At 38.8% G+C, this 26,391-nt stretch overlaps 2 protein-coding genes across 4 annotated transcripts; one reads left to right on the plus strand and one right to left on the minus strand.

The window, feature by feature from the left end:
- The first annotated feature begins 198 nt into the window (after nucleotides 1-198).
- On the plus strand, nucleotides 199-10,395 carry LOC146684674 (glycerol-3-phosphate dehydrogenase [NAD(+)], cytoplasmic). Of its 2 annotated transcripts, none has more exons than XM_085443562.1 (8): nucleotides 199-337; nucleotides 4,611-4,788; nucleotides 4,994-5,134; nucleotides 5,250-5,388; nucleotides 5,621-5,733; nucleotides 6,747-6,983; nucleotides 8,451-8,557; nucleotides 8,646-10,395. In XM_085443562.1, exons 2-8 carry the CDS (start codon nucleotides 4,681-4,683, stop codon nucleotides 8,740-8,742), a joined length of 942 nt encoding a protein of 313 aa, XP_085299688.1. In that variant the 5' UTR covers nucleotides 199-337; nucleotides 4,611-4,680; the 3' UTR covers nucleotides 8,743-10,395. The 2 variants fall into 2 exon arrangements, with proteins under 2 accessions (XP_085299688.1, XP_085299687.1); XM_085443561.1 differs by lacking the exon at nucleotides 199-337 and adding an exon at nucleotides 3,647-3,730.
- A 519-nt stretch (nucleotides 10,396-10,914) lies between these two features.
- On the minus strand, nucleotides 10,915-23,854 carry LOC146684675 (glucose-6-phosphate 1-dehydrogenase). 2 transcript variants are annotated; one of them, XM_085443644.1, is made up of 14 exons: nucleotides 23,803-23,854; nucleotides 22,156-22,227; nucleotides 21,567-21,685; nucleotides 18,632-18,669; nucleotides 18,429-18,537; nucleotides 17,838-18,055; nucleotides 15,699-15,857; nucleotides 15,089-15,214; nucleotides 14,309-14,402; nucleotides 14,042-14,228; nucleotides 13,724-13,959; nucleotides 12,517-12,593; nucleotides 12,263-12,355; nucleotides 10,915-11,928 (listed from the first exon to the last, which is right to left on the minus strand). In XM_085443644.1, exons 1-14 carry the CDS (start codon nucleotides 23,852-23,854, stop codon nucleotides 11,838-11,840), a joined length of 1,671 nt encoding a protein of 556 aa, XP_085299770.1. In that variant the 3' UTR covers nucleotides 10,915-11,837. The 2 variants fall into 2 exon arrangements, with proteins under 2 accessions (XP_085299770.1, XP_085299771.1); XM_085443645.1 differs by lacking the exon at nucleotides 23,803-23,854 and adding an exon at nucleotides 23,611-23,790.
- Between the last annotated feature and the right edge of the window lie 2,537 nt (nucleotides 23,855-26,391).

Consider the following 26,391-nt stretch of genomic DNA (forward strand, 5'->3'; position numbering starts at 1 on the left):
AATATATAATGTTAAATAATACACTGAAGGTTCCTGTACTCATTTTAGCTGCAAAACAACACTTTCTTTTTTTTAAATGGACTCCCCCCTCATATATCTTGAAGTGGTTTGGTCCACTCCCCCAATTCCTTTTATACTCGTGCTTTTGTTAGCACCATGACCTCACTGTTGAATCCTGTGTTTCGGTGCAGCTTCTGTTGTTTTTACAGCAGTCTCTCGGTGCATGCTACAAGGGCAGGATGACATCTTCAGTATCGTCAATGTGATCCTGATAATGATGATGATTTGTTCTTGTTGGCTTCAACTGACTCCCAGCTTGCACTGGGGCAGTTTGCAGGTGGGTGTGGAGTGGGCTGGGATGACATGTATAACAGCTGTAAAATATAGTGCACACACTCTGGGTTGGGGAGGGCTTGCTGACTTATGTGGAGGAATTCCAAGTATCTTGGGGTCTTGCCTGTAAGTGAGGGAAGAATGTGAATGTCTGACTGGGAGAGATTATGTCTTTGGACTAGTTTGGGGACTCTTCTGTGTGAGTTGGAGGTGGCTATGAAGCAGGAGGTCTGGGCATCTGTGCTTTCAGTGCTGCCCCTGGGAGTTGAGCTGAATAAGTGTGGAAAAGGGATTGATGGATGGACCACTGCCCCCCTTTGAAAGATCCTGGAAAAAAACCACTGGCTTAAGAACAAGCATATTGGCTTAAATTCATTATAACGTTTACATTTTCACTTATAAATGAACTACAGTAAATATCTCCTAGACTCTAATAACCCCGCAGCAACACAGCTTCACATATCAGACCAGTCAACTCTTTCTTTTTGAACTATTTTCTGCAGAATAAGCTGGATTTTGTCAGTTTGTTTTAAATTTGCTAAACCAGACTGCTGAGAGCACTTCCTTCCCGTGTTGCCTCTTCACCCACTGATCAACACTTGCGTAACAAGGCGGTCCTTTGTTTGAGCCCTTTGGACCAAATAATTTTTGCCACAGTGAGCTTTTTGTGGTTTGCTCCAGTGACTTTTAATGTCCTGCTTATATTTTAAAGAGAAGTTCAGAAAGAGCAGTAAAGTGGTAAAGAAAAAAAATACACCATTACAAATTCACTTAGAAGTTCCTACCTGTCTAATGTTTATCAAACATTGTGCTATTGGTGCTGATGCATTAAACTGTTAAAATTGGCCTGCTTTTAATGTTCTGACAGTTTTTTCAGCCATTGAAGTGGACAGTAAACTCAAAAACACTGCTAATAAAAAAGTTTTGTTTTATTTTAACTGGTGAAAAAAAAAATGGTTTAACCACAAGCTAGCGCTACAACCAGAGACTAATATTAGACACGACTGCCATAATGGATTCCATGGAAAAGTTTTAAATATTTCACGGACTACTACTTCTTTTTTATCTTCAACAAAAATTATACTGGATGATCTTCAGATTATTTGCTGCTGCATTAACAATACAATGTGGTTACACTGTACATAAGAGATACTAGTCTCATTGTTAAATGGTAAATGGACTGGTTCTTGTATAGCGCTTTTCTACTCTTCTGAGCACTCAAAGCGCTTTACACAACTTGTGCATTCACCCATTCACACCCATTCGCACAAGCACATTTTTCTAGGTGCTTTCTATGTAGCATTCACACACATCGGATGCATCAGAGAGCAATTTGGGGTTAGTATCTTGCCCAAGGATATTTGGCATGCAGACTAGGGGAAGCTAGGAATCGAACCACCAACCATCTTTTGAGACTTTTAAATCATTAAATAAGCCTACCCAAAAACTTAGGCTGCCTTTACTGTTGAACCTATTTACTTTTCTAATCACTGGGATCCAACTTACACCATCATGCTGTCTTCAATGAGATTTTGCAAAATAGACCGACACCATAAAGTCATCAGGAAAATGTTTACTGAGGTTATACATCAAGGGAGCCAAATGATCGCTATCCCTCTAAATTCTATACAATCTGACTTTTTTTTTCCTCCAGAGGAGTCGCCCCCTGCTGATCATTAAAAAAGAATGCACGTTTAAAGTGTTTACATATTACCCTAAATTAAAAGACTGGAAAAAGACCTATAATGCCATTTGTATTATATTTGATACACAAGTTTCTGAGACCTCTATCTCATCAACATGATCAATACTTGCCGTAATTTCAAAATGTTATGGACGAAACTCTTTTTTTTGTGTAAAATTAACATTATTGTCGTTAACAAAAAGTTGCCAAAAACGCCCAATGTATGAAATATGATACAAAAATATGTAATAAATATATAATAAAAATGTATCATACACAATATCATATAGCAAAAAATATGGATTTTGTTCTAAGGGTTAATAAACATCTCAGTTCCAAAAAAATCAGAATTTTCTGGCTATCTTTTGATGGGCTGGGTCTCACAGGATTAAGTACTTCTTTTGTTTTTGCCTTTGAAACACACTCTAAGTAAAAACAATCAAATACAATTAACATTCCTAAATTCAAGCATTTAATGAAGTAGTAATACAGGTAAGTAAAAATACTTTAAAGCACCAGAATGGAGAATAAAGGACTCATTTTTGAAGTAGTGATGTATGAGTATGCAGTCACTAGCACCCATGAGAAAATATAAATATAGATAATATTTCGATGTAATATTGTTTCTGCCACTGAAAAATAAATAAATAAAAGTTGAAATCTCAATTTATCACAAAATTTGGAGTTACGTATCTGAAATTTTCAAGCACTTTTCTAAGTATAACTTAAAATTTTTAGTTTGTAAGAACATTTTCAGTTAAAGTTTGAAGATACTAACCTGAACATTAATCCTGTTTCATATTTTTTGTTTTGTTTTTCCCCTCAGTTAAAATTTCAGGTATCTTAGTATCAGGTTAGATTATCAAGATAATCCACTGATTGCCTTGCTTTGATTGTTAATAACAAGGAGCTCAAGGAATGAAAACTTTAATATTTACTTCAATGTTTTTAAGCAACTGTTTTATGTAGTCAAAATAAAAAATGTTTTATCTGTGTGAATATAACTGTTAAATAATCACCTTGACATTACAATTTTATGTCCTGTTTAAACAAATGTTTTGTATCATTAATCCAGTAATTTATTTAAACTACAACTCCCAACACTTTTGTTTGTTTGTTTTACAGGAATTGGCAAAGCCCCCATATGTTATCATATGTCATTACAAGATTTGATTAAGTTGTAATCATTTAGTAATTGTTGCTAAGTTGGTAATTATTCGATATTTAACCATCTCGTTTTGTCAATTACAATTGTAAGATATGTCATTAATCTAAATCTACGTCTGGTGAGTATATATTACACATATACAGACAAGATAATGGTTTAGATTGCGTGTTAGTATGTCAGCATTGATCATCTATATAATTCAAACAACCATAGTTCAGGTTTTAAATTAAATAAAATCCGACAGCTTGGCCGCCTCTGGGTGAAAAGTCACTTGCACATGCAGATGATGTGAAACCATAAAGGCTGACATGGAGACTTTGGCCCCAGTCTAGCATGCTAGCCTCTGCTCTGATGGCCTTGGCCTTGCTTTAATGGGCGGGCCGGTGTCTCCCCTCGGGCAGACCAATAAAACCAGGGAGGCACTGTGTGTGTGTGTGTTGCATAACTGGACTGCAGTCAGTACAGGTTCACTCCACACACTCAGCGGTTTACCTCTTCACAATGGCAGCTCCGAAGAAAGTCTGCATCGTGGGCTCTGGAAACTGGCAAGTCGAAGTGTTGATGTTTTGAACCGTCTCCGGTTGTCTCATATGTGCGGTTATCCGCTGGACACGGTGCACAGTAACGTGCGGGAAGTTTGACCTGCTGTACCTGTAACTACCAGATAGGCTTCGTTAGCGGAGGCGACAGTTGGGTTTATCTCCGCGTGGAGTCACATGCTGACAAGCCGGCTTATAATCGCAGAAAACTGGCCACAAGTCTGGCAACATTACTGGGATTTTTGTCGTTAGCTTTAAGGTGTCTGCCGCCTGTTAGCTCGCTCTTATTAGCGGTAGCAGAGACATCAGCGCTCCGTTTACCGGTCTAATAAATTAACGTTACCTCCCCAAAGAGATAAAAGATGATTTGACACGAAAAATAGATTTTTAAATCATCCTGTAAATTCGGTGTGTGGGTTCAGTTTATGAGCCGAATAAAAAATATTAAATTTTTACATTCTTTTCATACACACACTGTGGTTTTTGTAGTTGTAGCTCTTATTTTGGAACGAAATTAAATGTATGTCTATTTCTTTTTATTTCCGAATTCATGATTACCCCCCAAATAATTAAAATCATTCCATAAACTGGTTATAAAGCCATTGTAATTTTGCTGCTGCTTATGCTAAAATAAAATTGCAAGAATTCTCAATGGAGTTCGGTGTACACCCGTGGAAACCGTATGGAGGATTGGTGATTGCAGCATACCGCTATCAGCTTATCTCTGCGTGCAGCTTTGCCGTCTTGCCTGCCCTGAAATATTAGTTAATGATCAAATAGGAATCATTACCTTTAATGATCACCCCATTAGATCACAGTGTGACTGAGTGAGAATATGGATTTTTCCCGTAAAATGAACACTGACTTGTAACTGTTAACCACGCAGGGGCTCAGCCATTGCCAAGATCGTGGGTGCCAATGCTGGTAAAAATGCAAAGTTCGACAATACTGTAAAAATGTGGGTGTTTGAGGAGACTGTGAATGGGCGCAAACTCACTGAAATAATCAACTCCGAGCACGAAAACGTCAAGTACCTTCCTGGACACAAGCTGCCAGCAAATGTGGTAAGAAAAATGTATTTTTAAACAAACATTTTAGTGCCTGTTGTCTCATATATGTAAATAAGGTCCTTGAATAGATGCTTTGCAGCTGTTAGTTTTATAATAAGTTTAACAGCTGTAAGAGTGAGTGAGTTTTTTGAATGCAGCAGGTTCCTACTCTACAGTAAGTTGCCTCGGGCTTTAAAGACATGTCATCATCCCTTCTCAGCTGGCAGTGCCGGACTTGGTGGAGGCGTCCAGCGATGCAGACATTTTGGTGTTTGTGATCCCGCACCAGTTTGTGGGGAAAGTATGTGACACCATAAAAGGGAAGATAAAGAACGATGCACTGGGAATATCACTCATCAAGGTTGTTTTTTTTATTACTAGACATGGATTTTACACCTTTTATCTCCAAAATATTGCCAAGTTTATTCAGTGGTGTTTGATCCAGACACCAGCATGTTGTGCTTTTGTTCCCTCAGGGCGTAGACGAGGGTCCAGATGGACTCAAACTCATCTCTGACGTGATCCAGGAGAAGCTCGATATCACCATGAGCGTGCTGATGGGTGCAAACATCGCCAATGAAGTTGCTGATGAGAAGTTTTGTGAGACAACCATTGGTTAGTTTTGTCCCTTTGTTGCGCTCAAATGGGCCCATTGTTGTTGAATTATTTTTGCACTTTAATTAAGAATTAAAGATCCAGATAAGCAGCTTTTAGCCTAAAAACGGGAAGCACATTTGTTTCGGTTAAAGCTTTGTGCGACCTCAGCGTTAGTTCTTTGGTTCAACGCGTGCTTCCATCATGTTTTTTTTACAGGGTTTACAGTCAACATATTTCTTCTGGTTTACAGGCTGTAAGAATAAAAATCACGGTGCTCTCCTGAAGGAGCTCATGCAGACCAGCAACTTCCGAGTTACTGTAGTGGAGGAATACGATGTGGTGGAAATCTGCGGAGCCCTGAAGGTGAGCTCTCAGTGCAGAATATGTCTGCTTGCAACACGATTACAAAACATGGACAGTCATCTTGATTTCAACACAGGTTTATTTATGGTATCAAGGACCAATGACTATTTTTGCGCACTCAGCAAAAGTCACACGAAACAGAGTAGAGGCATTTTATCCCTTGTCCCAGTTTTTTTTTTTTTCCCCCCCACAGAGTTCCTGTTTCACATGCGTGAGATTATAAAGTGAAGTGACACAGTACTTGTGAGTCACATAAGAAGCACGTGCCTCATAAAGACATGCTGATCTATGGGCACGTCAGTACTGAAACTGAAAGCTGATGATCCCACAAAACAGAATCAAAAGATTTAGGTTAAAAATTAAACATCAACATTTATTTTTGTTGAAACCAAAGAATGTGTTCTCTTCCTGCAGAGTTTGTGTGTTTGGATGTGTCACCATTGCAGACTCTCTCTCTCAGCATTATTAACATTTACCACACTGCCACACACAAACATGCTGTTTGCCCCACATTTAGTGTGCTGGGATCTAGTCACTCTGTTAATTAGGCAGTGAGGATCAGAGATCTCTGTAGACGTACGCAGTGAGGCTTTAAACACTTCAAGGAAAGCTGCCCAAACAAAATGTCTAAGGACCCATTGTGAGCATTGTGAAAGGGTTGGCTCTAACGAGACAATCTAAATAGTTGTTGAAAAGTCTGGAAGGATTTTTTTCTTAATGTGAACTCAAATATTTTGTTTTCGAAGAAATTTTACACACGTTATTGTAGGATGTGGATTCCCATGTTTTTAGAGAATTAGTTTGTTGGTGGTTGTGTTCTTTTTCTCTGCTTAATTTTCCTTTAATTAAAGAATAAATAAGAATATCATAGGAGAGGATAATGCCCAAACATTCTCTCATTGCAACTTCTCAGATATGAGGCTTTGGAGCCTTTTTCTAGTCTGTTTTGTATAGAGTCAAATAAAAAAAAAGTCATTATAATATATCCGATTATTTTTGTGTGTGTCCTACAGAACATTGTTGCAGTCGGAGCTGGTTTCTGTGACGGTCTGGGCTTCGGGGACAACACGAAGGCGGCAGTGATCAGGCTGGGCCTGATGGAGATGATTGCCTTCGCCCGTATTTTCTGCAAAGAAGGGCCCGTGTCCTCAGCAACCTTCCTTGAAAGCTGCGGCGTGGCCGACCTCATCACAACCTGCTACGGTGGACGTAACCGCAAAGTTGCTGAAGCTTTTGTGAGAACGGGGAAGGTACAAATTTTAAAGATATTTTATATATATATGTTCAATTACTGTATATATGTCATAGGCTCAGGCAGAAGCAATGCTTATATATTCCTGGCATATATTCTTCTCATTAAAGGCAGGAATACAAGAGGCAGTGAGGGGAGAGAGGAAAGTGTAGGGATCTGAGGTAGTTTGTGCCAAACTGTGACAGTTTTGGCAGCTGATTCTGGATTGAGTTGAGTTGTGGTGACGTGGTCCAAGGATTGGTCTAATAACAAAAATATCTCAAGTATCAAATTTGACTCAGAATTAAAATGTTAAATAATAAATTAAATCATTTAATATAATGTGAAGTTTTCCTGAAGGTTTATTGGTGATTATTATTATGGTAGTTACTGGAAATGTCAAAACTTGGGCACACTGATGAGTTCATGCCTTTTAATGTTTTTACTTGACATAGTGAAGTTATTAATACAAGAGAACTTGTATGTATAGTATATTAAAACGTAATTATGTTGCACCTAATGCTGACTACACTAAAGATGGATCTCACCTCTTGGTCTGATGCTCCTGTGCAAGGAGTATAAAACTGCATTATTTCTAATGACCAGCAGAGGGCAACAGCGGTGGTTACAAAGACTGTAGAGGTTGACACATACATAGTTTTCTTTTTTAGAACTGTGAGCGAGTTCGTCAGCAAAATTTAAAAAAAAAAAAAAAACATTCTGGTCATTTTCTCTCCAATATTAATTACATCAACACCATGACACAATTAGAATGAGCACATTTTCTCAAATAATAAATTCAAATGTGATTTTGTGTTAGTGCTGTTGTGATGTTCTGACTCTTTCTTCCCACAAATCTGGTCTCTGATGCAGTGTAGTGACCATCAGCTGTACTTCTCATAATGTATTGAGAGATACTTTGTGTGCACTATATATTGTCTACTAATACTCACTAAAGATTCAGAAACTGGTTTTAAAAAACCCCAGCAAACTGACTGAATTCTACAGTCACGCCAAAGACGACAGAGTCAGAAAGTGGTCAGAGGATTATTGTAAATGGGTGCAATAAACTTGCAATGTCATTGCCTTTGAAATGGCTTCTTTGAAGATGGGGACCAGGTCAGCGACGTCATCTACAAAGTGGCACTGGTGTATTGAACCATTAATAAAATGACATTAACACAGAGCCACTGACGTAGCTGCTGCACAACAACAAGTTAGCTGAAAAATGACAAAGGTGCTTTGAAACCAGAGAACAACCAGTTGAGTCAAATCCCTTATTTTAAAGAGACGCATCGCAGACAAGTTCTGCTCTTCATTAATGGCAACAGACTCCATTGATTGCATCATGTTGGAAGTGTCCCTGCGTTTATAATTAAACTGTAATTATTTCCGAGCTTTCGCCAATCTGAGCATCAGACGTGTACACCTTCTCTCATTTTAAACTCAAGAATCTTCAGCATGTCTTGGTTCTTATCTCATTCAGTCCATCGAGGAACTGGAGAAAGAGATGCTGAATGGCCAGAAGCTGCAGGGACCAGCAACAGCAGCTGAGGTCTATCTCATCCTCAAGCACAAAAACATGGTCGACAAGTAAGACAGACTCACAGGTTCCATTTGCTTTGAAATGAAATCAGTTTGTTTCACTCCAGCACTCAACTATGCCTCCTCCTTCCTTTAGGTTTCCTCTGTTCAACGCAGTCTATCAGATCTGCTTCGAGGGCCACCCAGTCACAGAGTTCATAAGCTGTCTGCAGAACCACCCAGAACACATGTAAAGAGAACGAAAAAACCCCAAAACAAACAAAACTAAAGGTGCCTTCTTAACAGAGAACACGACCCCTTTCGCAGCCGTTCAGAAATCGATGGAGTAGGCTGCACCGGACACACCACAGCTGTCGTGCAAGGAAATGGTGCCAGCAAAGTGTGGCTCTTCAACTCCAATTCAGCAAATTCTGAAACCAGAACACTGAATTTCCAACATGTTAAAAGTACTTTTATTTCCTGACGTGTACTGAAACTTGAAGGATAACCAATTCATGTAATTGTCCACTACTTTTTGCTTAAGATGCATGCTTTTTATGTTTTAAAACTAATTAAATCTGTCAGTTTTTAAATCACAACACTAATACAGAAATTAACATTCACGACTTCAGAAAATGCAGGGCCATTGCCTGCCTTCTGGAGTGGGATTAATCTTTAATGTTTCCGTCCAGTAAACACCTTTCCATCGCCACAAGTTATTTAATAATAGATGTATTACCTCATCTCGTCACGTCTCTGTATGCTTTAAGTGTCTTACATCATTCACTGACATCTGCTGCCTTGTACTGTAAGTGAAAAATACTGTCAATCGCACAAAAACTGTTTTTAAATGGAAAAAGCTAATGTGCCTTAAAATGCATGGTTCAAGTCTTTAGCTTTTGTTTGTGGTCTGACCAAAAAAAGTCAAAGGATAATTACGGTTTATTTCCGCTTGGCTTAAATTTCATTATGTCTGTATGGGTCGTGCTAACAAGATGGCTCCTTGAAGATGTATTATTGCATGAAGCTGCAGATCTCTACTGCAGTTAGTAAGCAGGTGTTTGACATAACTAGGCTGTCTTTGCCTTAGCTGTCTCAACAAATCCTAAAATCCTCCATCAAAGATAATGGGCCTCACATCAGGCATAATCTGCTTTTATAATCAGACGTTTTTCATCAGGCGCTGCGTGTATGCCCCCATAAAAATTGGGAATTTAACATGTCAGCTCACTCTTCTCCACATAAAAATGGAGCAATGGAGTACTGCCTACTTAAGCCAAGAAGAACAGATCATTGAGATCATTGTTTAAAAATTAAAACAAAATAATAATAATACACGCTGCAAAAAGGTGTGAAAGAAGTGCTGGCAGAAAGCACTTAAAGAGTGCTTAATTGTGAACTTCATGCATTTAAATGTGTTTCCTCTGCACTATGGAAGCTGGGATGGGCTCCAGCCCCACTCCAATGAGGAGAAGGGGTTAAGAAAAATGCCATTTAGTGAAGCGCGTCAAGGTTTAACACCATCCTATAAATCATCAGACGTGGAATTAACGTGTGATAATTGCAAACTATGATCAATTTTTTTGTATTTAGATAGTATTTAGATATATAGCTGGACTTCCAACAATGTCAATAAGGACCAAGTATAAATTAATTTATATTATTAGCTGAATACATATAAAATCCAGTGCTGTAGCTATATGAGGTTATTCATTGGTATAATATACCACAATGGCCACATCAATGAGGAAACATGCCAGGCTGAAATGAATCTGAATTAAGTCTTTAAACATCCGTCCACTACGTCATTTGTAGCTGTGATCCTGCCTGACCCAGTTTTCACTCAGTTACTAATACATTTGAAATCATCAACATTTGTCTGTGAATAAATTCATTCTAGTATCAAATCATGGCTGGACTAATTTTTTTCCATTTTCATTAGAAAGGAAACAATGAAATTGGAAATTGCAGTAGAAATTACAGCATTTCTTGTTATTCAATAAAAGGGTTGATTATTTTTCCCATCTCTATCTCTCGAGATAGATCTCTCTCGAGATCTAGATATAGAGATATATAGATATAGAGATATAGATATTTATTGTTTAGTATTAAATTTCACTTGTTCCATATTCAGTTTTTCAGCAAAACTTGTTTGAGTCCATAAGAAAAGATTCTTATATCTAGAGGAAGGTTTTTTTTTTTTTTTTTTTTCTCAATAAATATTAACGTTAGCCGCGACTTTGTTCCAGTTTTGATTTTTGGCCCACTGTGTATTTGAGTTTGACACCCCTGGTTTAAAGCAATGTCAGTATATGTTATAGCGCTTCCAGCAAGCCTCCTCTCCCCTCTCCACATGCATTTTAGAAATTCTGATTTCTGTGTCAAAGGCAGGATGGCCGGTTAGACGAGAAGGCAAAACAACACGATAACAAGCAAAACTAGTTTATTACAACTTGTGGAAATGTAGCTAGCTTTACATGAGTGTGCGGTATACAATGCATCAAAACAGACATTCACTGCTGACCTGTGGTACACACCACTGTCGTCTGGATTTTGAAATATGGAATCAATGTCAGCAACTTAAATAAATCTGGAAAATGTAAACAAAAAGGGAATGAAGCTCAAAGTGCAGAAACTAAAAAGGAGCCTGCTTTGCTCGTCCGTGAAGACAGTTAAGACTCACAGTATAAACGCTTTGAAGAAAATCGCCTTGTGGAAACTAATCTGTTTATTTTTAAAACCACCATGATGTCCTTGGTCCCACACAGAGGAGGCGAAAAACAGCAGCAAAAGTAGAAATGCAAACAATGCAATCAAAAGCAGAATGGCATTAAAATTGTGGTGATTTAAGAGTGACAGCTAGCGGACATTTGTTCCTATTCTTCATTTTCTGTGTCCGTTGGTTGACACTATGTGGACAACACTTAGCTTGCAGCGTTTTGTTCTTGTGGTTTGGATATCTGATCTAATCACTGAAGACAGGAATAAGGAGTTCCACTTAGCAGAATAATTTGTTCCCAAAAATCCTTGATCGTTCTGTTTTTTCACAGACTTGATCCCATCTCTACTTAAAGCTGAAAACTGCTGTGAATGTATGAAAACTACCACCGTAACTGTGGTACAAGCCCATGAAAACACAATCAACTCACAAATGTCTAGTGAAAGTTTGACCAGGCCTTATGGAATAACTGCAATACCTGAGATTTTCTGTCTTTGCGGCATGATAGATCCACATCGTGGAAAAGCCTTGTTTCTCAAAGATGATCCTGTACTGGAAAATATCTAACCACTCACCCTACTGCACCCCTCCTACCATCCTACCTCCACTCATCCCTCATATCATCGCAATTCAAAGTCTGTGAGGGTTCACCCATTTGTAAGTGCCTTCGTAACGAAATCCAACTTTCTGCACGAGGTCATCTGCTTCTTGAGGGCCACGGCTAAAAAGAAGGAAGGGGGGAAATTTATTATTATTTTTTTTTAAAGTAATTACATTAAAAACAAATTTTTTTAAAAACCTGCTGACATGTAAACTTTCTGTGTAATTTCATTAAGCAAGTACAATGTAAAAGCTTACACTTAACGGAATATCTTCATATTAAATACCAAACATGGTTTCCTTAATGATTTACTATTTTAATACTTTGATTTCATATATTTCAGCTGCATTTTACACACAATTATTTCTTCATGTTTGCTGAGGCAAAAGAATCTTTTTTTGAATGTGGTATGATTTTCCTCTTCCAAGTGAGAGCTGAGTAAAACCTTTCCTACCTTCCATAATTGTAAGGAATTGGCTTCGGCTTCTCTTTCTCTATTTGATGAAGGAGAGGAGTGAAGATCCTCCATGCTTCCCTCAGTTCATCACTGCAGACAACAATTCAACATGCAGAAGTAGGTCAAACAGAGGTGCAAGGTTTTCACTACTCAGCACCTGATAGCAAAAAGAGGTCCCTCTGGCTCCATCTAGTGATGGAGATTTTAGATTACAAGCAGTGACTTAAGAGTGGACAAGGAAAAGTACAGACCTGCGTACAAAGTGCATTTGGCTCCCGCAGAAGACATCCAGGATGAGACGCTCATAAGCATCGGGAAGCTTCACGTCCTAAAAGAAAAATACCATATTACAGCTTTGTTAGAGACCTGTTTTGGGGGTTTTTTTGTACTACTACCTCTGAAGCTCTAAAACAGGGTGAAACTCTTAATCAGTCTTTGAAGTCAGTGTTAAATATGTGCTAGATTCTTCTTTATATTACCTTGTAACACCCCAAAATACTCAAAGTTAGAGCAGGGCGATACGACCAAAAATATTTATCACGATATACATTTGAAAATTTGCGATAACTGACCATATAGTTGACACTAGACAAAATACTTTATAACTCCACAACTTTATTGGTGCGCAAAGAAAACAACAAAACAATCGTTGTATTTTCACTTAAACAAGCAGCTGTTTTTTTATGTGCATTAAAGTTATATAAAAAATTAACAGTGCAAATGCAAATTCCTTGCTGACAATTTAACCAAAAGGCATTGCCAGTGGAAATTGGCCGACATGTCCTCAGCATGACCATGTATAATATCCACAAAACTTAAAAAGAGATTACACACACACACACACACACACACACACAAAATACGGTAATACTATGTTGAAGCACAGTGCGTATCACTCCGCGAGGCTCCTGCCTACGACATTTGACAGATTTCCGAGCGCCGTGTTCCACATAAAATTGTTTCGAGGTCAGTAAACACAACCAGAATTCATACATAAGGCATACGGGATTATAAGGGGCACTGTCGATTTTCAGAAAAATCAAAGGGTTGATTTTAAGTGTGCCGTATTTTCCAAAAAAAAAAACTGTAATAACGACGGCCCACTAGCATGCTCTACCAAAAATTGTGTTTTGTATCTGACGGACAAAAGCTAAACCAGTTCCACACCACTGAAGTTGCAGCATTTTTACAAACCAATTCTGGTTCATCTGTTTCATTCAACGATCCGCTTTCGCTCTTCTCATTCACTGTCACCGCCATGCTTTTTCCGCCATGTGCGTATGAAAACAAAGGCACTGCGCATGCGCGTTTTACCCATATTCTATCGCAATATTTCATTTTCTTATCGTTGCCCAACATTATACCGGTATTACCGCGAACGGTATGATATGGTCCAGCCTTACTCAAAGTTGATCTCAGAGTGTGTGTGGCAATTAAATAAATAAAACTTGAGCCTGCCTTGTATCTGCTCTTGTAGGTGAGATCCAGCTCCGTTTCTTCCGGGCTGAAGTACACGCCAGGTTTCTTGCTCATCATCTTGGCATACACAGCCTCGTTGGGCTGGACGCGTACCACAAGCTCATTCCTGCGACACTGAGTTCCAAAAATGTCTCCGGGGACGTCGGTGAACTGCAGCCGCACCTCGGCCTTTCTCTCATTCAGTGCTTTGCCACAGCGAAGGATGAAAGGAACGCCTGAGGAGAAACATTTTCATGAGCACAGGAGAATGTTTAAAACACCTTATTTTATTTTTTCTTAACAAATAAGCGCCTTTACCATCCCAGCGTTCATTGTGTACGTAGAGCACAGTGGTGGCAAATGTGGCTTGAGTTGATCCTTTAGGTACTGTGGGATCATCCAGATAACCCAGTTTGGCATCTCCTTCACCCTCTGGATCCCCCACGTACTGACCCAGCACAACATCCGACATGGTTGGTGGAGCAATACACTTCAGCACCTTCACCTAACAAAGGTATAAGACCAGACACACCTCATTTAATACACAGAACACAAGTATTTGGTTTCTGCCAGGCGACTTTGTACCTTTTCATCCCTGACATCGTCAGAGCTGGTGGAAGCTGGTTTCTCCATGGCAACTAGGGAGAGCATCTGGAGCAAATGGTTCTGCATGACATCTCTGATTATGAATGAAAGAACAGGTGGTCACATTAAAGACGCAGAAAACTGTTACAAAATGAATTCAAATTATAACTGATCATGTGTTGGTTTTAATGTGCTCGTAAAACCGGTTAAATCTATTAACATTCTCCCTGCAGTGAGCTCTTAATGTACAAATGAAAAAAAACAAAACACAACTGCACTTTAACTCACTAGTGTGGTAACATTAGCAAAACTTGAATAGCTAATAAATATAAATGGTATATAGCTTGCCAATGAATTATATTTTCTTTGGCGATGATAGCTCATAGCCAAAGACATGTTTGTCTTGTCCCAATATAAATATTAGGAAGTATTCTTACACATATTTACTCTCTGGTACTCCGCTTGTTTTTATATTCATCATTAGAGATAAGCGCATTGAATCTTTGTTTTAGATTTAGTTCAACGTATTTATTTCTTTTGGGTGCCCCCCACAACTGAATTATTGTTAACATTCAAGGTAATCTGCGTGGAATAAAAAAAAATAAAAATAAAAAATCAGCTAAATAAATCCAAAGTCTGTGGGTAACCTTGTTAAATAATTGTGATCACTTATTTTCTAAAATAAGTGTAACATTTGCCTTAAAGCAGCCCTCATATAATTCTGCTTATTCACAGTACTTTAAAAAGCATTAAACTTGATTGAAGTATTTTTCTCCTCACCGGATGATGCCAAAATCATCAAAGTAGCCTCCTCGACCTTGGGTGCCAAAGGGTTCCTTAAAGGTGAGGACGACACAGGCCACGCTGTCCCTGTTCCAGATCGGCCCAAAGATTCGGTTTCCAAACCTGCAGCGAACACAGTGCATTCGTCCTCAGCTCAGCAGCACACACAGAGCAACAGCACAGCTGTTCATGACAACATGCATAAACATTTATCTTTGGTTTTGTTCTTGATTAGCCCCCACTTTCTATTCATGGTGCAAGATTTTCATAGTGGCTCTTTTAAACCACAGGCCAGCTGAAAATGAAGTGTTGCATAATTAACTTACAATCAAGAGCACATTATTTTTACGATGAAAATTTAAATATTAAAAAAAAAAAAAAAAAAAAAGTCTTCTTCTTCTTCATACTTGAATAACGATGCTAAAAAGAAATGTTTTTTGATGAAGCCCCAGACATTTGATTTCTCCATGAGGCTCTGTTCTGCTACACTTGCTGTAAACTGTAATAAAGCCACTTGCTTTCACATTTACAACAATCAAAAGTGTCACATATTTAAAAAAAAAAAAAAAAAAAAAAAAAAAAAGCTACTATATTTCAGGTTTCCTACCTTAGCACCATGAGGTTCTGCACCATTTCTTTGCCCAGATAGTGATCTATACGATAGATCTGGTCTTCAGTGAAGAGGGACGAGAGGTGAGTGGACAGCTCCTCAGAGCTCTGAAGGTCATGACCAAATGGCTTCTCCACAATCACCCTGTTCCAGCCCCTAAATAACAGAGAAGGGGGGGGCACGAACAAATAGTTTAAACCTTTAACAATATATTAAATGATCAGATTTACACAGTGTGTTTGAGAGTTAAGGGGGGATAAAATGCATCTGATAGTCCCACCTATCCAACACAATTTTAAATGAATAGTTGCCAAAATAGACAAATATGAACTACAGCTGCAACTAATCATTTCATTCATGACTGATATGCAGACAATGAAAGAAAATAATCAAGTGACCATATTATGACAGAACAAGTAAATCCCAACTGCAAGTAGTACATTTTCACCAGTATTTCTTTACAAATGTACATACAGTGGGGCAAAAAAGTATTTAGTCAGCCACCGATTGTGCAAGTTCCCCCACTTAAAATGATGACAGAGGTCAGTAATTTGCACCAGAGGTACACTTCAACTGTGAGAGATAGAATGTGAAAAAAAAAAAAAAAAAAAAAACCAACTGTGGGAGCAATCATCAGAAAATGGAAGACATACAAGACCACTGATAATCTCCCACGATCTGGGGCTCCACGCAAGATCTCATCCCGTGGGGTCAAAATGATCATGAGAACGGTGAGCAAAGATCCCAGAACCACACGGGGGGACCTGGTGAATGACCTGCAGAGAGCTGGGACCAAAGTAACAAAGGTCACCATCAGTAACACACTACAACGGCAGGGAATCAAATCCCGCAGTGCCAGACGTGTTCCGCTGCTGAAGCCAGTGCATGTCCAGGCCCGTCTGAAGTTTGCCAGAGAGCACATGGATGATACAGCAGAGGATTGGGAGAATGTCATGTGGTCAGATGAAACCAAAGTAGAACTTTTTGGTATAAACTCAACTCGTCGTGTTTGGAGGAAGAAGAATACTGAGTTGCATCCCAAGAACACCATACCTACTGTGAAGCATGGGGGTGGAAACATCATGCTATGGGGCTGTTTTTCTGCCAAGGGGACAGGACGACTGATCCGTGTTAAGGACAGAATGAATGGGGCCATGTCTCGTGAGATTTTGAGCCAAAACCTCCTTCCATCAGTGAGAACTTTGAAGATGAAACGAGGCTGGGTCTTCCAACATGACAATGATCCAAAACACACCGCCCGGGCAACAAAGGAGTGGCTCCGTAAGAAGCATTTGAAAGTCCTGGAGTGGCCTAGCCAGTCTCCAGACCTCAACCCCATAGAAAATCTGTGGCGGGAGTTGACAGTCCGTGTTGCTCGGCGACAGCCCCAAAACATCACTGCTCTCGAGAAGATCTGCATGGAGGAATGGGCCAAAATACCAGCTACTGTGTGTGCAAACCTGGTAAAGACCTATAGTAAACGTTTGACCTCTGTTATTGCCAACAAAGGTTATGTTACAAAGTATTGAGTTGTATTTTTGTTATTGACCAAATACTTATTTTCCACCCTGATTTACGAATAAATTCTTTACAAATCCTACCATGTGGATTCATGGATATTTTTTTTTCACATTCTGTCTCTCACAGTTGAAGTGTACCTCTGGTGCAAATTACTGACCTCTGTCATCATTTTAGGTGGGGGAACTTGCACAATCGGTGGCTGACTAAATACTTTTTTGCCCCACTGTACTAGTTACAGATAATTCAAAGTCTAAATGTTTTGAGTTTACTGAACCACAAAACTGTTGCTAGCAGAACAGGTAATGGAAATTTTATTACAGTATTATTGAAGCTACTACTACTCCAAAATTGCAATGGAGGTTTGCCATGATGTCTCGCACTTCATTTCTCAGTGTGAGATTCTGGAGTTAATTTACAAATTCCTACACCACAGATAAACACCTCAGACTTTTAGGTGACATTCCACTCATATCAGATGAATGCAAAGAATCCACTGCATCAAACTCTCCACTTACATGAAATGGATTTACAGTCAGATACAGCAGGTAGCACAAGAAAAAAAAATTAAACAAGCTGTGTGGCACATCGACGTCAGAGACAGGAATGTGTACTGACTTTGTGCTCATGCAGTGGTGCTTAATGTTCTTGGTAACATCGTGGTAGACGGTGGGTGGCAGGGCCAAGTAGAAGAGCCTGTTAGCCCCAGGGCCTCCTGGAAGAGACTCGATGTGTGTGTTGAGTTTGGAGAAAGAATCCCCATCTACGTATTTCCCACTGACGTACGTGTTCCTGCCGAAGAAGGCCGACAACCGGTCTACTTCTGTGTCTGCCACCTGTGCCAGAGAGGAAAAACCTTTAATGATGTATGGACAACACATTGTTGATAATATCTTTCACAAAAAAATGCACCGTGTTCTGAGATCTAGCAAAGTTAAATGAGATTTAACTCAAGACCCTCCTACACACTTTGAATCACTATTATTTTGTGTGATGCTGCTATAACTCACATCGCTATCAAATAGTTTTAATTTAGAACAGAAAAAAGCCAACAAACTAAGATGGCGTTTTCAATTTATTTGCATTTTTCTAATACTCATCTTCGTTTTGTGGATATGATTTCATTATAACAATCTGATCTGACCTTCTTTCTTCCATTAAATAAATGAATAATCTGTTGAGCACTATATCTCAAGTGTCCATGTTTACCTTCAGGTATGGCATGCAAGCAGTCCGGATGGCATCAACTGTCAGGGCAGAGCGAGCAAAGCCCACGAAGTACGTCTGCTCAGGTAGTAGGCCATCTCTGAACAACCACCTGGGAGAGAACAGAGGAACACATGGTTCACTATAACCCACCACTGAGGCTACAATCCAGATTAAAGTAGTATCTTTAATGAGCCTGTACTCACCATAAGGTTGGGTAGATTTTTTTCTTAGCCAGATCCCCCTATTGGAGCAAACACACACAAAAATGATCCACTCTAAAGTTTACGGCGTTGTATTTTGTTGTGTTTAGTGTCCCAATTGCGTTGTACTATTGTACTAAGTATGACTTTGCAATGGCAATAAACAGTTATCTTATATCATCTCACCTTCAAAATACAGGCTACAAGCACAGTCACATGCAAGTCAGTGTACTATTTATTTAGGCTAGTAATCTCAGCGAGCATTAGTCATTTTCCAAGCACACAAAGGTCTAAAGATGCTGCAGTGCAAACCGGTTACACTGTGCTGCTACAGGTAAGTAGGCGGCTTTGGCTTATTTAAGAATTGCACAACCTCAGTAATCCCAGTGGAAACAAATGCCAACCACCAGGAGACAACACTGCCCTGCTGCTTATGGAAATCTTACTGAATAACCTGCTGCTTTAGTGGCTTAAACATAGTGGTCCAACCTGTCTGCTATATAAAGGCTAATGCCTTGTAATCACTATAAAACGCAATAGAGGCTCTGAAATCAGTTATAACCCAAATAAAAGTACAACTTTTATTGCCTTTTAACCTCAGCGTAACCAAACGGTCATAGCAGAACATTAGAAGCCAACTTAATTAGAAATGTAATTGCCAATGCTGGTGTCAAACTCATTTTAGTTTAGGGGGACATAAATTGATCTCAAATGGGTTGGACCAGTAAAAGCGCCACAGAAAAGTGTAAAGTGTAGATTTCTTAAAAACTGAAACTTTGCTTCTTAAAAGTGTGCCAGATATTAAAACAGTACTTCTTGTTAAATTATTATTCTTATTTTGTGAGCAGTCGGTATAAAAACACATTTCAACAATGTCTGCTTTCCTGCCCATTACGTGTAGTTTACAAAGTACAGCAGAAAGGCATAAAACTGTGACAAAAGAAGTACTTTTCTATCTTTAACTGAGATTTTGGTTCCTGTGTAGTAAAGCTGGCATCACCGAGAGTGGAAAAACTCCAGAATTTATTGATTTCACTGAAACTCTCAGGGGGCTGGATGGGACTCTTCACTGGAACAATTGTGGACACTGGGCCACCTATTTCACCTAGTGTCCTCAGGTCAATCAGGTCCCACACCTCCAGTCTCACAAACAGCTTCTTTCCCTGGGCCATTCAGTTACTGTTAACAAACACCATCCCTCTACACCCCAACTCTGCCCACCCACCTCACCAATCTGAGGCACCTGATGACCTGAGTAACCCTCATCACTCAGGCCACTCACACATGGACTCGATACTTAAACCAAGTCCTTTGCACTACTTCCAAGAACTTGGTTCTCAAATGTGTGCATGTCTCTTGTTTTCTATACATTCTCCTTGATTATACATTTCTTCTGTATGCCATTTATTCCTGCCATCTTACCATTTATATTTTATTCCTGCACAGTTGGCATGGAGCACCCATAATTTCGTTGTACATGTACAACGGCATTAAAGTACTATTCTATTCTATGTTTGACACACCTCATTTAAAACACTCGCATGGGAGTTCCTTGACTTGTAATCCTGCCACTTTGTACAAAGTTGAATCCATAATATTTATTTAAAATGACAGCAACCCTCTTTACATTTATTAATCAGAGTTTAACCTGATAAAGATATTATCTACTTAAACCACAAAAGCTAGGCAACTGTTTTTGGTAAATAAATGTTTGAATATGTGGCATGATCCTTGTTTGAAGGGAAAAAGCAGTTACACCTCTTAAAGCGGTAGTGAAACACAAACATAAAACGAGCACAACCAGAGTGAGGCTAATCACAGCCTAGCCCTGGCCTGCTCTTGATCCTACATAGCACAGTGAAAGGAAAACGCTGACTGTCTGTGACTCTGCAAAAAACAGCCACAGCGCCGCTCTCTCCTACAAAGAGCCACAGTGCAGCAGACAGATGCCACAGCCAGTTAGATGTTCATATATAAAGCAAATGCAGCTATTTTTGTTTTACATTTCATAACAGTGACATCATAACTGAAACAGTGTCTTTGAAGATGACAATAAAAAGAGATTTATTCTTTAAAAAGCATGACTTTGCAATTTTAAGGATAAGTGTTTTTTTGTTTTTAAATGATAAGTTAAGACTGAAGGACCAGTAGGTAAAAGCACAGAATGATGATAAATCAGAATATTGTGCAACAAGGAAAGAAGGGGAATAAAATGTTTTTCAATGCTGGAAATGGTTTCATTTCCTGAACACAGCACCTGAGAAGTATAAGGAAACGTTATACTATAAATAGAGTCATATTTCATTCACTTGTCTGGATGGATTTCATTTCACCTTTTAACCTCAGAGTAACAAAACATAAATAAAAATGTTCATTTAGATTTTGCAGATATTGAAAAATATAGGCAATGCTCATTTTACCAATTAGTTCAATGCAAGTGAACTGTTCACAGATCTTTGAGTAAAATAAAAACAACACTGGTGCAATTATTACTTTATATAGACAGAAAATTACTGCCAATCAATTAAAATGTTCCATTTATAACCTCTCCTCAAATGACAACAAAGAGGAACCTTGCCTGATTCACTGTCTCAGTTTTGAACACTGTCCCAGTTGTGCTTGTTTGCAGAAGCTTTTTGAAATCAGTTTCAACATTTACCTAATCACAGTGGGTGCAATTATTGCAAGTTTTTTTTAGGATTTCAACACACTTTCTTTGAAAATATTGCCAAACACTCTTGGCTAAGTTCCCTACAGTCTAAATGTGCCAAAATAAAAAGGGACAAAGAGATTAGTTATATACTCCTGATAATAGAAGGCTCATTGTTTTTAATTTTGAGTGCGATTCCTCTAGACAATTCACCTCTTTATTTGATTTCACAAATCTGCTTATTAGTACCCTTTTTAGATTTTATTCTGGGAGTGATTGAACTCTTACCGATGCGCCCATGACGATGAAGACATGAACATCGGACTGATGAAACTCTTCATCATCATAGAGCTCCTTCCTCAGCTCCCCAAACACCTCAGAGCGAGAGAGAGGGATGCTCATTTTCTCTAAAAAGCAGACATACAAAAGGTTAAAAAGTCATTTTACCTGTTAAAGAAAAAGAGCAAATTTCAATTCTATTTCATTTCTATAGCACCAATCACAGCCAAAGTTGCCTCAAGCTGACAGGAGAAAGTGTCAGGAATTTTTCCGCGCCCTCCAAAGCTACATAACAAGTATCTAAGACACTCAAAATCATCACTCTCCTTCAAAGAAATAATGTAAAGAAAAACAATGCAATGAACAGTTTCTTAAAGATCACACGTGTGCAAAACTTTCAGCCTTTACAAATAAATACCACAAATAATGTTAATTTGTTTATTTGGTTTTCTTTAACTTCACGCAAACTGCACAAGTCGTTAAAAGAGCAAACTTTTCTAAGATAATTTGTTCCCAATATCTTTACGAACATCTTCTACTTCTTTCTCATATTGCAATCTCAGACCAATTTGGTGATCTTGAGGTTTGGGCTCTTTACCATCTGTTGCAGTGTTCCTTGTTCTTGTGGCTGAGGACATCTCTCTTTCACTCCTGGTCAGTTGCGGTCGCTCTGCAAAATGAATTTAGGTCTGGTCAGATGGCTCACTTAATGCGTGATGCTTAAGATTTTAAACCTCAAGTTTACACTGGCGCAGAAATGTAAAACTTAACATTTTCATTAATGCTTACATGCTGTACTGTTTTAGCATCATTCTCCTACAGCCACCAGTTCATTTCTGTATAATACGAATTACTTACTAGACCACAGCAGCTATCCATCTATACATCAATGCTACCTCAGCGAGTATCCAATTTGATGGTCGGCAAGACCATTTAATAAATGTCATTCGCCTACCCTTCGCCCCTTGTGTTCGTCCTTCTCTTCAAAACGCTCAAAAGAGCAAATATTATATTTAATGATTATTTTACTAACAATAAAACCTTTGATTTTGATGGCACCTTTAGTACTGGTGTTTTTCACTCCTTCAGGCATTTTTAAATATAATAAATGCCAGAAGAGTCAGTTCACACAGCTAATATGCGCATTTTTTTAAAATTTGTAACAAAAAACAAACAACAAAAAAAAAAAAAAGCAATTAAAGGAAATGTTTAGGAAAAAACCCACATAAATATCTGATTCTAGTTTCTGAATAAACTGTAATGACTGAAAAGTGAATCCTATTGGGATTGTGACAAAGCAAGACATTTTGGACTCTATAAAAAGGGAATCCAAATGAATAGATTTCGCCCTATAGTTGTTACCAGTCATGAGAGGGCATCTGACTTGTAAAACGAGCTAAATGAGGCAAAACCCCTGGCACTAGGCGTTTACTTCCTCGAATATTACTTAACGTTGAAAAACAACGGAAAAGGTATAGGCTTAGCCAATCAGGAAGTACAAGTTGGTCCAGTAATTTTATCACAGACTTCTTCACTTTCTGCAAGCTGCATTACCACTGACGTACTGACAAACACAAAAACAACAGTGCACGTGTGTGCCTGTCAGATGGAAGCTACTACTCCCAGAAATAGTCTCACACACAGCAACATACTCTAATGACATTAGTCAAATCCTCTACCAAATCCCGTGTTTAGACTGCTGAACCTTAATGCACAACACCATGATAAAGCTGGATGGCGAACATCTCAGGATGACACCCCAGCAGACAATTTGTTGCTCAACCAGCGTTTTATTTAATGTGCGGTTAGCAGCACTGGTAGGCAATATGGAAGAGCTCTGATGACACTTTTATTAAACGGAGATACAAAGCGTTTTCCTCGCCTGAGACAAAAGCTTCAACATTATCATCCTCTTATAACAACATGAATTGACAGAACCAACCCCAGCTAGCGAAAAAAAGAGCACCTAGCTTTCGCTTAGCTAACATAATGTGCGTTTAAAAAGCGGCAAAGCTACTACAAGCTAAGCTAATGCGACTGTAATGCTACTTACAAACAGGTCCGTTAAGGAGACGATAACCTGGCAGTTAAAACCTATGAACCCAAGACAAGACGCCACAGCCTTTATGCAACCTCACAGCGACGGCAGCCCTGCTCGGTGGTGCTTATTTCTCTGTCCTGCCTACTTCCCGGTTGAGGTGACAAAGCAGAATTGAGAGATTTTATTGGGTTGGAAGAAACTCACCAGCGCTCGCTCGAGATCCCATCATTGTCGACTCTGGTGACGCCACGCCCATAAGTGGGCGTGTTTAATCGCCCCTCCCCTGCACCCCCATTCCAATCTGAATGAAACCTTTATATAAATATTAATGACCAGTGTTGGTCAAGTTACTTGAAAAAAGTAATCAGTAACTAATTACTGATTACTCCCCCAAAAAAGTAATCCCGTTACTTTACTGATTACTTATTTTCAAAAGTAATTAATTACTTAGTTACTTAGTTACTTAGTTACTTTTTAAAAACACGATTTACAACCTGAAGAGGTGATAAAGTGATAGATCTTTCAGCCCAATTCTACTTTTTCTACATAATCCATCATACAAAATGTAATCAAATGGAAAAGTCTCTTTTTTTAACTTGTTTTATCAGTTTTAATCTTTTAACTTTATACATCAAGCAAAACATTTAATTATATGCAACATTCTCTGACTTGAATAAATTAGTTTAACATTTAAACCTATTTTCTACACATTCCAGCACATAAAATAAAATATTTTTTGTGTTTTGACTCACTCTTTCAAACAGATGCAAGTAAAACACAGCAGAAAATAAATAAAGTCAAAGACTAGCGGTCCTTTTGCTCTATTTTCACCTGTAAAGCAGGAGCAGGGTAGGCGGAGGGTTACCCTGGTGCAGGTGTGCTGCGGTCAGTTGAAGAATCCGCGCGAGTGTCTCTGTGAGTTTCCCATCACGTGGTAGCTACTCGGTGCTTGCTCGGAAGTTTAGGGTTTTTTTTCGCTGTAAAAAGAAGTTTTCTTCCCACGCACGATGGACGCTAATGTTTTTGTCACTTTTTATGGAATCAAACTCAAAGTAAGGTCAGTACTTCCACACTTTAAACGCTGCACGCTCATACTCTCTCCCGCACTCGATATATTATCCATTGTTGATCTGCACACAGCTGTTGTCACCAACGTCGCACTTGCTTACGTCACTGTCATGAGACATTCTCGCAAAAAAAATCACGGTTTTAGTAACGCAGTAACGCAGCGTTCCTACGGGAAAGTAACGGTAATCTAATTACTGATTTTGCAATAGTAATCCCTTACTTTACTCGTTACTTGAAAAAAGTAATCAGATTACAGTAACGCGTTACTTGTAACGCGTTACTGCCCATCTCTGTTAATGACTGCGGATACTAAGAGCCCATCGGGACAATAATTGTATTTATAAATACTGGAATTATATGGTTATATAAATAATTTTTTTTCTCAAACAAAGTTCATGAAAGAAGATGAGAGTGAGAAGAGGACAAATGGAGGAAAGCTAGTGAATCAGGAAATGCAAAAAGGGAGAGTGGAAAGGCGGTCTGTACCAGAAGACATTCTAGAGACTGTGTAGACACTGGAGGTAGAGAGCAATGGACTTCTTAAGCAGAGTATTTAACCTGGAGAATGAGATGATGATGTACCGGTTTTGATTTTCAAGAACAAAGGTGATGTGTGAAGCTATAGTAACTATGAAGGATAAAGTTGATGAGTCATACCATGAACAGATAGGAAAGAGCTGTTGAAGCTATAAGGACAGAGGTGATGGTCAGTGAGCAGCAATATGGCTTCATGCCAAGAAACAGCACCAACAATGCAATGTTTTCTTTGAGAGTGTTGATGAAGAAGTATAAAAAAAAGCTGCACAGTGTCTTTGTTGATATAGAAAAAGCATATGGTAGGGTGCCAAGAGGGGAACTGTGATAGTGCATGAGGAAGTCAAGAGTGGAAGAGAAGTATTTAAAGGTGGTGCAAGACATGTATGGGGAAAGCAAAACAGTTGCGAGGTGTGTGGTAGGACTGACAGATGAGTTTAAGGTGGGGTGGGAATATATCAGGAATCTGCTTTGAGTCCCTTCTTTTTTGCAGTGGTGATCGACATTATGATTTTTAATGAGAGTAGGGGGCTGGTGCAAGAGAGCCAACTGTTAAGTCTTTGGTTGGAGGGGACTTACATTATAATCAAAATACAGAATATTCACAGACCTTTATTTCAGCAGTCACATGCGCATACATAACTAGTGAAAGAAAGAGCAACTATAATGATTCCCCTTTTTCATTCCGGCCTTATAGACTTGTGTAACATTGTGTAACTGTTTTGAAGAAGTGCACAACACTTGCATTATACTAAAAGTCTTTTCAAAGTTTAGGTGGAACTAACATGAGGCTCAGCAGTACAAATAATTAAGCCAAGAGGGCATTTACCAAACAGTGACAAAAATCCTTCTTTGTGATAAGAAAAAAAATTTGAGTTACTGTAGTAGGAGACCAACACTTAAACACGGATCACACCACAGCTGATACACATCCTCAAAGAAGAGTCCACACACATAAATCCATGACAAGTCCCTGATGAAGATCCAGCTTTGACTGGCTTGGGCTGATTTGCACAAAGTTAATATCAGAGTTCCTGCAGATACTGTCAAACACTTGCCTGATGAGGGGTTCTTCAAGTTCTGGAAATAAGAACAATGCAGTATTTAGATACAAAGTGATAAGAATGAGGAAACATAAACTTGCTACTTCCTGTTCCAACTACGGGCTCAGTTTGAGAAAACATGGAAATG

The sequence above is a fragment of the Copadichromis virginalis genome, linkage group LG20, assembly GCF_057382275.1.
Source record: "Copadichromis virginalis isolate Kocher_CV1m ecotype Utaka linkage group LG20, C_Virginalis_male_GT1.1, whole genome shotgun sequence".
Lineage (NCBI taxonomy): Eukaryota > Metazoa > Chordata > Actinopteri > Cichliformes > Cichlidae > Copadichromis > Copadichromis virginalis.

Coding starts and splice junctions, on each gene's coding strand:
- LOC146684674 (XM_085443561.1), top strand. CDS start 3,687: ATGGCAGCTCCGAAGAAAGTCTGCATCGTGGGCTCTGGAAACTG. Junction 5,135..5,249: donor TGGGAATATCACTCATCAAG/GTTGTTTTTTTT, acceptor TTGTTCCCTCAG/GGCGTAGACGAGGGTCCAGA. Junction 8,558..8,645: donor CACAAAAACATGGTCGACAA/GTAAGACAGACT, acceptor TCCTTCCTTTAG/GTTTCCTCTGTTCAACGCAG.
- LOC146684675 (XM_085443644.1), bottom strand. CDS start 23,854: ATGGGCGTGGCGTCACCAGAGTCGACAATGATGGGATCTCGAGCGAGC. Junction 18,538..18,631: donor AAAATCTACCCAACCTTATG/GTGAGTACAGGC, acceptor GTTCTCTCCCAG/GTGGTTGTTCAGAGATGGCC. Junction 14,403..15,088: donor GATGATTTTGGCATCATCCG/GTGAGGAGAAAA, acceptor ATTCATAATCAG/AGATGTCATGCAGAACCATT.